The sequence below is a fragment of the Pyrgilauda ruficollis genome, unplaced genomic scaffold (assembly GCF_017590135.1).
Source record: "Pyrgilauda ruficollis isolate IOZ18807 unplaced genomic scaffold, ASM1759013v1 scaffold173, whole genome shotgun sequence".
Classification (NCBI taxonomy): Eukaryota; Metazoa; Chordata; class Aves; order Passeriformes; family Passeridae; genus Pyrgilauda; species Pyrgilauda ruficollis.
In genome coordinates, this window is record NW_024516209.1 from 802,236 (window position 1) to 811,730 (window position 9,495).

General features: G+C 61.0%; 2 protein-coding genes across 2 annotated transcripts; both read right to left on the reverse strand.

The window, feature by feature from the left end:
- Positions 1-281: 281 nt before the first annotated feature.
- On the reverse strand, positions 282-4,310 carry LOC121351822 (zinc finger protein GLI4-like). Its single transcript, XM_041464196.1, has 4 exons — positions 3,864-4,310; positions 2,841-2,961; positions 2,343-2,456; positions 282-1,653 (listed from the first exon to the last, which is right to left on the reverse strand). The coding sequence occupies exons 1-4, from the start codon at positions 4,308-4,310 to the stop codon at positions 629-631; spliced, it is 1,707 nt and encodes a 568-aa protein (XP_041320130.1). The 3' UTR covers positions 282-628.
- Positions 4,311-5,488: 1,178 nt separating this feature from the next.
- LOC121351802 (zinc finger protein 775-like) lies at positions 5,489-8,497 on the reverse strand. Its single transcript, XM_041464169.1, has 4 exons — positions 8,304-8,497; positions 7,642-7,950; positions 7,414-7,539; positions 5,489-6,986 (listed from the first exon to the last, which is right to left on the reverse strand). The coding sequence occupies exons 2-4, from the start codon at positions 7,685-7,687 to the stop codon at positions 5,743-5,745; spliced, it is 1,416 nt and encodes a 471-aa protein (XP_041320103.1). The 5' UTR covers positions 7,688-7,950; positions 8,304-8,497; the 3' UTR covers positions 5,489-5,742.
- Positions 8,498-9,495: the final 998 nt, after the last annotated feature.

Sequence of the window (9,495 nt, forward strand, 5' to 3'; positions counted from 1 at the left end):
GGTGGGACATGTCCCTCAGCACTGCCAGGGAGTCCCAAAGTGCCCAGATCCTACTGAGAATCCTGTGGGGGATTCCTGTGTGACTGCTCCACATTCCCATCACACATTCCCAGCAGGTAGCTCTGCATTCCTCCCCTGATGGCCCCATCCCTGTTGAGCCAGGGATGTCACCCCCCAGGTGCCCCAGAGCACAACAGGAGACCAGTCAGCTCAGTCTTTTATCTGATTCTCTTCCCACCCAGCCCCCACAGCCTTCTCGGGGCTATCAGCTGCCCCCAGGCCACTGACCGCTCCCAGCCCCCCTCCCTGCACAGTGCTGGTGTTCAAACAACCCGAGTTCCACCATGGGATCTGAAAGGGCCCCTCCTCTGCTGAATCCACAGGGCAGCGGCACAGCCGGGTCAGCTCCAGTCACTCACCCTCCTCTGCTGCCTCGTGGCCAGTCCCATCCCACCCTGGGCCCTTCCCTGCCGAACAGCACAGCAGGCTCCCTCCTCCTCCTCCTCCTCCTGAGACCCAGGTGGTCCCACAGCATCGTGCACAAACTCCCGGTGCTGCCACAAGTCCCAGCTGCTCGGTGTGTCCCAGGCTGAAGAACCACTGTCCCTTCCCTTCTCCAGCCCTCTGGCTACCGATTGTCCTGGCTCAGAGCCTCGCAGGGCTCCAGCTCCGGCTCATGTCCCGGCAAGCTGCCGGCTGGAGAGGTGGCCACGGCGTGCACCTTCTGGTGGTGGTTCAGCGACTGCCGGTGCCGGAAGCTCTTGGTGCAGTCGTGGCACTGGAAGGGCCGCTGCTGGGTGTGCCGGCGCTGGTGCTCCTCCAGCGATGCTTTCTGGGGAAAGCTCTCGGCGCACTCGATGCAGCGGTACAGCCGCTCCCCGGCGGCGCTGCCCCGCGCCGCCCGGCCCGGCCACGCGCTGCGCAGCTGCGGCCCGTGGATGCGCTGGTGCTTCTGCAGGTGGTGCTTCTGCACGAAGCCCTTGCCGCAGGCGGGGCAGCGGTACGGCCGCTCCCCGGTGTGGATCCGGTAGTGCTTGTTGAGGTTGGACTTCTCGTTGAAGCTCTTGCCGCAGGCCGGGCACTGGAAGGGCCGCTCGCCCGTGTGCAGGCGCTGGTGCCGCAGCAGCGCGGCGTGGTGGGCCAGGCTCTTCCCGCAGGACGTGCAGATGAAGGAGCCGTTGCTCTTCCTCTCCCGGCTCTGCTGCCGCGCCAGGAGGTTCCGCGTCAGCCGGACGCTCTTCCAGCCCGGCGGCAGCACCCGGGGATCGTCCTGGGGACTCTGCTGCTCCCAGCCGGGCTGCGGCGACGCCACCTCGGCCGCGGGGTCTTCTCCCAGCGGCATTCCCTGGGCAAGCGCGAACGGCTGCTCCGTGCCCGCGCCCAGCGCGTGCTCCGTGGGGAAGGGCAGGCCCGGGGCAGGGTGAGCCTCCACCGGCACCACCACCGGCTTGAATTCCCCCAGGCAGAATTCCCCCAAGCCCTCTCCGGCCGCTTTCGGCCCGGCCACGCCGTGGCTCTCCCAGGAAACCGGCTGCTCCTGGCTGAGGGGAACCTCCTCGTCCAGCCTGACCGCCGGCACCATCGGCAGTGCCAGGAGCTCGGCTGCGTCCTCCTGCGGCTGCTGCTCTTCCGTCTTGATCACGATCATCTCACCTGTGGAGAGACCGCAGTTCATTCCCGGGAAGGGAAGGCCTCCCGTGCCTGCAGCTCCAGAGTGGGAGCGGGAGCAGAGGTGAGAGGAACTGGCAAAGAACAAAAGGGAGCAGGAAAGGATTCCCAGGAGGAGATGAGGTGCAGGGGGGCTGTCTGGGCAGCTTGTTGGACCTCAGGGACATCATGGAATCACGGAATTAGGGAGGTTTGCAAAGCCCTTCAACATCATCAAGTCCAATCATCAACTAAGCACTGCCAAGGCCACCACTGTCCCATGTCCCCAACTGCCACATCCACACAGCTTTTAAGTCCTTCCGGGAATGGAGACTTCACCACTGCCCCGGGCATGCTGGACTCAATGACACTGTGGACTGACAATACAATCCTCACAAAAAAAAAAAAAAAAAAAAAAAACAAAAACGGAATGTGAAGGCAAAGCTGAGGTGCAGAGTGCTCCATCCTGGAAAGAACCCCGTCAGGAATGGCAGAGTTTAAGTGTGTGAATCCAGGGAAAAGGATCAAAGCAAAGCCTCCCCAAAGCAGGAGGGAGATCCACCCACAGGTACCCAGCTCCAGAGCCACCATCATTGAACCTTGCCCCAGGTTTTCCCATTTTCCATCCTTAAGAACACTGCCCAATCTGGGCAGGTTGTCAGTGCCCATCCTCAGCCCCCCTCGCTGTCACTCACTGTCACCAAGCTGTCCTGGCACCGTGCCCTTCTCTGGCAGCCCGGGGCTCCCTGGATCCTCCCTGTCCTCGGCTGGTGGCAGCAGTGCAGGTTTGGAACCAGCATCCTCGGACCCTGGGAAGGAGGGAGCAATGGGATGAGCTGCTGACAGTGGGGACCACCCAAAGTAGGGTCCTGGAATTCCAGGACATCTGATCACACAGGCCAATGGCAGCCAAACCAGGCATGGGATTTTTGCTTATCCCAGGAAGTGCCTGATGGACACCCAAGCTCTAAAATTTCAGCCCAAAATTAAAGAGTACTAAAATGTAGGACCCTCTGCAGAAAATCCCTGCAGGATGATCCATGTACAGCCCATATCCCAGGAAAAAACAGTGCAGGAACGCCAGCTGCAGGACATGTCACCTGGAATCCCCCCATGTTCCACGTGGGGAAGGTTTGGAAGCTGCATCAGCCCAGGGATGATGATGCTTCTGACATGATCTGAGTGATCCTCACCGAGAGGGACCATGGCCTCATAATTCCCCTTCCTGGCGATCCCACGGAGCTCCCGGCTGCCCACGCTCCCCAGCTCCTGCTCCGGCAGAGCGGCCTCCTCACCCTCGCCCGCCGCTGGCACCTGGAAGTACAGGAGGCTCCTGCTGGGGGTCCCCACTGAGCCCCTCCCCGAGCCCCTGGGGGTCCGGAGCTCCTATGGACAGAGCCATGTCAGGGGAAACATCCCCAGACATCCCAGCAAGGCTCAGCTGTTCCTCCCCAGAGCAGGGGCAGATTCCCAGGATCCATCCTGGCAGCCAGGTGAGCAGTGACCCCTCAGGTGGGAGCAGGACAGTGGCACCACCCCACATTACTCCAGTAAGGCCCAGCATGGCTGAAACACTTGGGGTGGGTGTTCTGCTCCCCCTCTTCCCTGGGAACAGGGACAAGCACCAGATGAGCCGTGTCCATCTGGCTCCCTGCAGCTCCCGAGAGCCAACAGCACTTCCCATGGCCACATGGTCACCTGGGGTACTCTCCCACTGCTTTGGGCACATCTCTGTCACCTGTGGCCTGTCCCTGTCACCCTGGGCACATCCCTGTGAGCTGGGACACGGCTATCCCCGTCCATCTTTGGCACATTCCCATTAGCTGGCACTTGTCCCCGTTTGTCACTGCTGGCATGTTCCTGTTATCTGGGGCTTGTCCCCATTACCTACACCCCATCCCTGTCACTGGGGGCACATCCCTGTTCCCTGGGATTCATCCCCATTAGCATGGGCCCATTCCTGCCACCATGGGCTCATCCCCATCCCGTTACCCAGAATTTGTCCCTGCCACGGCTGGCATTTCCCCGTCCCCATTCCTCAGAGCCTGTCCCTGTCCCCGTGGGCTCAGCCGGATCCCCACTCCCCTGTGCCCGTTCCTTTCCTCATTCCCTGGAGCTAGTTCCCATTCCCCGCGTGGCATCCCTGTCCCCCGGGCCCATCCTGTCCCCGTGCGAGCCCGTCCCGGTTCCCTGGGCCCCGACCCCGTCGCGGTTACCTGTGTCCGCTCCCGGGCGGTCCCGGTGCCGGTGCCGGTGCGGTTGCCCCCGCAGCGGCAGCGGCGGAGCTGGCGCTGGATGCGGCGGAGGCGGCGGGAGTTGTCCCTCAGGAGCGCGGCCAGCCGGGCCCCGCCGGCCCGCACCGTGCGCTCCAGCCCCGCCACGCGCCGCTCCAGCCGCTCCAGCCGCCGCTCCGCCGCCTCCACGCTCCGCTCCAGCCGCCGCTCCGCCACCGCCACGGCCCGCAGCGACAGCTCCGCCGGGGCCGCCCCGCCGGGGCCCGCGCCGGGATCGGGGCCCGCGCCCTGCCAGGCCTCGGGCGCCCACTCGGGGTCCTGCTGCGGGGGGAAGAGGGCGGTGAGAGGCGGCCGGGCCCGGGGTCCCGCCGGGGGTACGGGGGTGCCGGTGCCGGGGGGTCCCGCCGGCCATCTACAGCCCCATCCCATCTTATCTACAGCCCCATCCCTTTCCACCTACAGCCCCATCCCATCCCATCCCATCTACAGCCCGACCCCACACTATCTCCATCCCCATCCCGGAATGGGTCAGGCTGGAAGGGACCACAGTGGCTCATCTGGTCTCACCTCCGTGCTCAAACAGGGTTATCCCAGAGCACATGGCACAGGATTGTGTCAAGACCCTTGTGGAATATCTCCAGTGAGGGAGGCTCCACACCCTCTCTGGACAATCTGTTCCAGGGCTCAGTCACTGCATAGGGTGGAAGTTCTTCCTCCTGTCCAGGTGGAACTTCCTGGGCATCAGTTTCCTGCCCGTTCCTCTTGTCCTGTTGCCAGGTCCCACAGCGAAGAGCCAAGCTCTATCAGTCCCATCCCATCCTATCTCCATCTCCGTCCTGGTTTCTATCACATCCACATGCCATTCTGTCACACCCCACCCCATCCCAATCCCATCCCTACATCAATCCCATTCCCATCCACCCCCATTCCATCCATCCATATCCCCTCTCACCCCCATCCCACCCTACCCCTATTCCATCCTCATCCCATCCATCCCCACCCTTGCATGAGGACCACAGCTCCAGCCCTCAAATCCCCAGTGCCATTCCCAGAGGCCCATCCAGACCCCCAATCCCATCCCACCCCATCTCAGACTGGGACTGCAGCCCCCCAGCAGCAGGTGACACCTCCCACCCAGTGTTCCATTCTCACTCTTCCATCACTCCATCCCACAGATTCCATTCCTGGTGCTGCCCACCCAGCCAGACCTGGCAGGACCCTCCCAGAGCCCCCTCAAGGAATCCACGTGCAGCATCCTGGTTTCTACAGCATCTATTGGCACTCTCCAGAAAAGGGACCCATTCCCAGCATCCCACCTGCCCCACCAGGGCTTGGGAACAAGGAGCCCCTCTCACATGGGCTGGGCAGGTGCCCCCCGTCCCCACAACCAGGCAGGGGAGCCAGAAAATGTTGTCCATGTTCCAGCCTTCATCTGGAGAGGGATAGAGGGGAGAAGATCTGACAGTGGCCTCCGGCCCCCAGGAGGTCACTTCAAAATCCAGCAGCAGCATTGCATCCCTGGGAGTCACTTCCAGGTCCGGTAGCACCATCCTGTTCTTGGGAGGTCACCTCAAAGCTCAACAGCAGCATCTTGTTCCTGAGAGGACACCTTAAAGCCCATCAGCAGCAGCATCCCATTCTTCACCTCAAGATCAGACAGCAGCCTCCTATCCTAGGGAGGTCAACTTAAAGTCCATCAGCAGCACCCTGTGTCCAGGACGTCACCTCAAAGTCCACCAGCAGCATTGTGGGAGGTCACCTTAAGTCTCTGGGAGGTCACCTCAAATTTCAGCAGCAGCTTCCCACCCCTGGATGTACACCCTGAGATCCAACAGCAGACTCCCATTCCCGGGAGGACACCTCAAGGTCCCTCAGCAGCGCCCCATCCCTGGGGGGTCACAGCCTGGCTTCCCACCCCGTCTCCTGCTGCGGGTGCCGCCACCATGGCCACCGGGTTGGCGCAGGTGAACGGCCGCTCCTGCCGCCTGTGGATCCGCTGGTGCGCCTTGAGGTGGGAGAACCTCTTGAAGGTCTTCTGGCAGATGCCGCACTGGTGGGGCCGCACGCCCATGTGCATCCAGTGCTGCCGGACAAAGTCCGAGACCCAGGTGAAGCTGCGGTTGCAGCAGGGACACAGGATGAGGTGGTGGCCGGAGTGCCGGCGCTGGTGCACCGTCAGGAAGCCCTGGTTGGAGAAGGTTTCCCGGCACTCAGTGCAGGTGTACATCATTTTTCCAGGTGACATCGAGCACCTGGCCGGGCCGGGCTCCTGCCACACTGTGCCACAGTCCCTGCTCGGGGCTTGTGGCTGGGAGGACGGGCACAGGGTCTGGCTGGGACACTCCTCTGGCTTCGAAGCCTGACAGGACCCGTTGGCTGCCCAGGTTTGGGGCTGGGATGTTGGGCACTGGGATGCCGGGAATGGCCCCTGGCTGGGACATGCCTTTGCATCCAAGGGCTGGCAGGTGCCATTGGGTGCCCAGGATTGGGGCTGGGATGTTTGGCACGGTGTCCTACTGGGACACTCCTCTGGCTCTGAGGCCTGGTATGTCCCATTAGCTGCCCAGGTTTGGGGATGGGATACTGGGCATGGCACCTGGCTGGGACACACCTCCAGCTCCGAGGGCTGGCACGTCCCGTTGGCTGCCCAGGCGCGGAGGTGCCGCCTGATTTTCTTCTTGGACATGAACTTGCGGTCGCAGTGGACGCAAACATAGGGCACCCAGTTAGTGTGGCCACGCTGGTGGATCAGGAGGTTGATCTTCAGCAGGAAGGTTTTCCTGCAGATGGGGCAGGAGTAAAATTCCCGGGCGGAATTTCGCTGCCAGGCCATGGGCCGGCCCTCGCAGGAGTCCTTCTCCGGCTCCCCTGGGCTGGGATCTGCCTGTTCTGTGGTTTTGTGGACATCTGGTGTCACTTCCTTTCCTGGTTCTTCAGGAATGTTGGCCACCAGATCTTGGCCAGTATTCCCTGAATCCTTCACATCCTCCTCTTCCTGACCCTTGTCCTCTTCCAGACCCTCAGACGGTGTTTTGGGCATTGACGGCTTCTCTGCGGCAACCTCCTCCTGCGGCACCTCCATTGGGATCCCTGCTTCAGCATCTCCTGGGAATTTTTTAGAACCAAACATCACTTTCCACATGGTTTTAGGGCATGAACAGCAAAGGGCTTTGCTCCCACCCTCCCTCACTTCCCACCCTGTTCCCAGCCAGCACAAATCCAGCCCTGCTCTCCTCTTCCAGTTCAGTCTCTGGACTGTGTAAAAGCCAGGAACAGCCACTGCTTATTCCTGTAGACACCCCAGGAGCAGTTTGAGGTGGAAAACATCACCCAGGGGGACGGGGACTCTGACAACCACCCCGGGGCTTGTCTGGGCAGGTGTGCTAATGCCATGCCATATCCCAAATGGTTTCAGGGCTGGTAACAGGATTTGCTTCCCTTTCCTGGAAGCCCCAAGCCTGGAGAGAGGCCCAATAGACCCACCCCAAGCTGCTGGGCCCACCAAAGAGGGCTAAGGGTTCTGCCCCAGTACCTGCCGCAGGGGGAGAAGAATTCTGACCCACGGCTTCCTGACAGTGCACGGAGAGCGGGTGGAGAGAAGACGGGGTCGGCTGGCTGAAATCCGCCAGGACAGCAGCGGCTTCCAGAGGGACAGGTGCTGTGAGGGCAAGAGCAGTGATGCAGGTGGGTAAGGAACAGCCAGGCAGGGGTCCAGGACCCCTCACAGCAGCAGCAGCAGCAGGATTAGCCAGGCACTCACGTGTGCTGCAGCTCTCTGGGACCGCTGGGCTCCTGCTTTCCTCCATCAGGTTCCCACTTTCCTCTGCTGGGCTCCTGTTTTCCTTTGCTGGGCTCCTGTTCTCCTCTGCCACATCCCAGATTTCCTTTATCAGGTTCCCACTTATCTCCACTAGGCTCCAGCTTTCCTCCACCAGGTTCTCGCTTTCCTCTACCAAGTTCCCACTTTTCTCTGCCACATTCCTGCTTTCCTCTGGCTCCCTGCAGCCCCTCTCCGTTGTCTCCGTCTCCAGCAGTGCATCATTGCTGGTGCAGTTCTGTCGGGCTGGCTCTGTGGAGGACAAGGACATTTGGATTCACCAGCAGCCAGTGAAAAATCCCATTCCACAGGGTGTCAGGATCCCTCACACCCAGCAGCTGCTGGGGCAGGGGCTTTCAGGCTATGTCCCAGCAGGTGTTCCCTCAGTGAGTGAACACCTCCCAATCCCTGGGAGTGTCCCAGGTTGGAAAAGGCTTGGAGCAACCGGCACTGGTGGAAGGTGTCCCTGCCCATGGCAGGGGGTTGGAAAGAGAGGAGCTTTAAGATTCCTCTCAACCCAAACCCAGAATTCTGGGATTCTGAGATTCATGGTCCCAGTGAGCAGCCAGAAGCTCGTGGCACAGAAGGAACCCAGTGTCACACACCTACTGCCAGCTCTGGGGCCACCTCTGCTGCCTCTGGCTCAGATTCCGGAGCCGTGCTCAGCTCTTCTCTTTCCAGCTGCAGTAACAGTTCAGGCTTGGACAGGGCACAGTCTGGGCAACAGCAGGACAGACATCAGGGACATGATGGGACAGGGACTCTGCACCCACAGCTGGGCAACAGAGCCAGTCCCAACCCAGGAAACTTCATCTCCAAGCGGGGCCCCGACGGGAGTTATGGATACAGACAGGAAACAGCAGGCAGAGCTGACAGGGGAATGTGGAAAGCAGCCTCTGACAGTCCCCTGGGAACAACTGCAAGAAAACCTGTTGTAAAACCCATCCTTGCTCTGCCCCTGCTACAGAATTCCCTGTTCTCCCAGAAATTCACCTTGCAGATAGGAAAATACCCTGAATAACGGGAAGGGAATTGTGAGGCTCCTGACTGCATGAGGGCAGTGCTGAGGGAACACCTCGAATCCTGGGGGCAATTCTGGGCCCCTCATGCCAAGGACGACATTGAGGGGCTGGAGTGGGTCCAGGGAAGGGAACAGACCAGGGGAACAGAGCACCAGCAGCTGGGGGGCTCATCCTGGAGAAAAGGAGGCTCAGGGGGGATCTGCTGGCTCTCCACAGCTCCCTGACAGGAGAGTGCAGCCAGGAGGGAATCAGGACGTGCTCCCAGGGAACAGGACAAGAGGAAACAGCTTCAAGTGGGAGGTTCAGGTTGGATTTTAGGGAAAATTCTCATGGAATGGGGTGTCCCAGGCAGAGAATTTTGGAGGTGACAACCCAAGGAGATGACAACACCAACAATGTACCTGTTCTCCACGAGGAAAAGACACCAAGCACTTACTACCCTGTCCTGCGTGTCCCTGCCACACTCCAACCGCTGCCGGAGGGGACAGGGAAAAGGGAGGATTATTTGAGAGCTGGAGATTCCAGTGAAAGGTAAAGAGGCAGGGAAATGACCCCAAGAGAGCTCCCTGGGGCTGCCAAACCGGCGCAAACGCAGCCTACACAGGGACACCAGCATCTCGTAGTTGCCTTCCATGACGCTCCGGTACATCTCCTTCTGTCCCTCGTCCAGGCTTGCCCACTCCTGCCGGCTGAACCGCACTGCCACATCCTCGAACAGCACCGGGACCTGCAGCACCAGCTGGGATGGGGGACAGGGCAGCTTCCCAGAACAACT

What these genes read in the sequence shown, in the direction of transcription:
- LOC121351822 (XM_041464196.1), bottom strand. Translation starts at nt 4,310, where the DNA reads ATGGGATGGGGCTGTAGATGGCCGGCGGGACCCCCCGGCACCGGCACC. An exon ending in TGAGGCCATGGTCCCTCTCG is followed by an intron (nt 2,457 to 2,840) that starts GTGAGGATCACT and finishes CCTCCTTCCCAG; the next exon opens with GGTCCGAGGATGCTGGTTCC. An exon ending in GCCAGGACAGCTTGGTGACA is followed by an intron (nt 1,654 to 2,342) that starts GTGAGTGACAGC and finishes GTCTCTCCACAG; the next exon opens with GTGAGATGATCGTGATCAAG.
- LOC121351802 (XM_041464169.1), bottom strand. Translation starts at nt 7,687, where the DNA reads ATGGAGGAAAGCAGGAGCCCAGCGGTCCCAGAGAGCTGCAGCACAC. An exon ending in CCCAGAGAGCTGCAGCACAC is followed by an intron (nt 7,540 to 7,641) that starts GTGAGTGCCTGG and finishes TTGCCCTCACAG; the next exon opens with CACCTGTCCCTCTGGAAGCC. An exon ending in TTCTTCTCCCCCTGCGGCAG is followed by an intron (nt 6,987 to 7,413) that starts GTACTGGGGCAG and finishes AAAAATTCCCAG; the next exon opens with GAGATGCTGAAGCAGGGATC.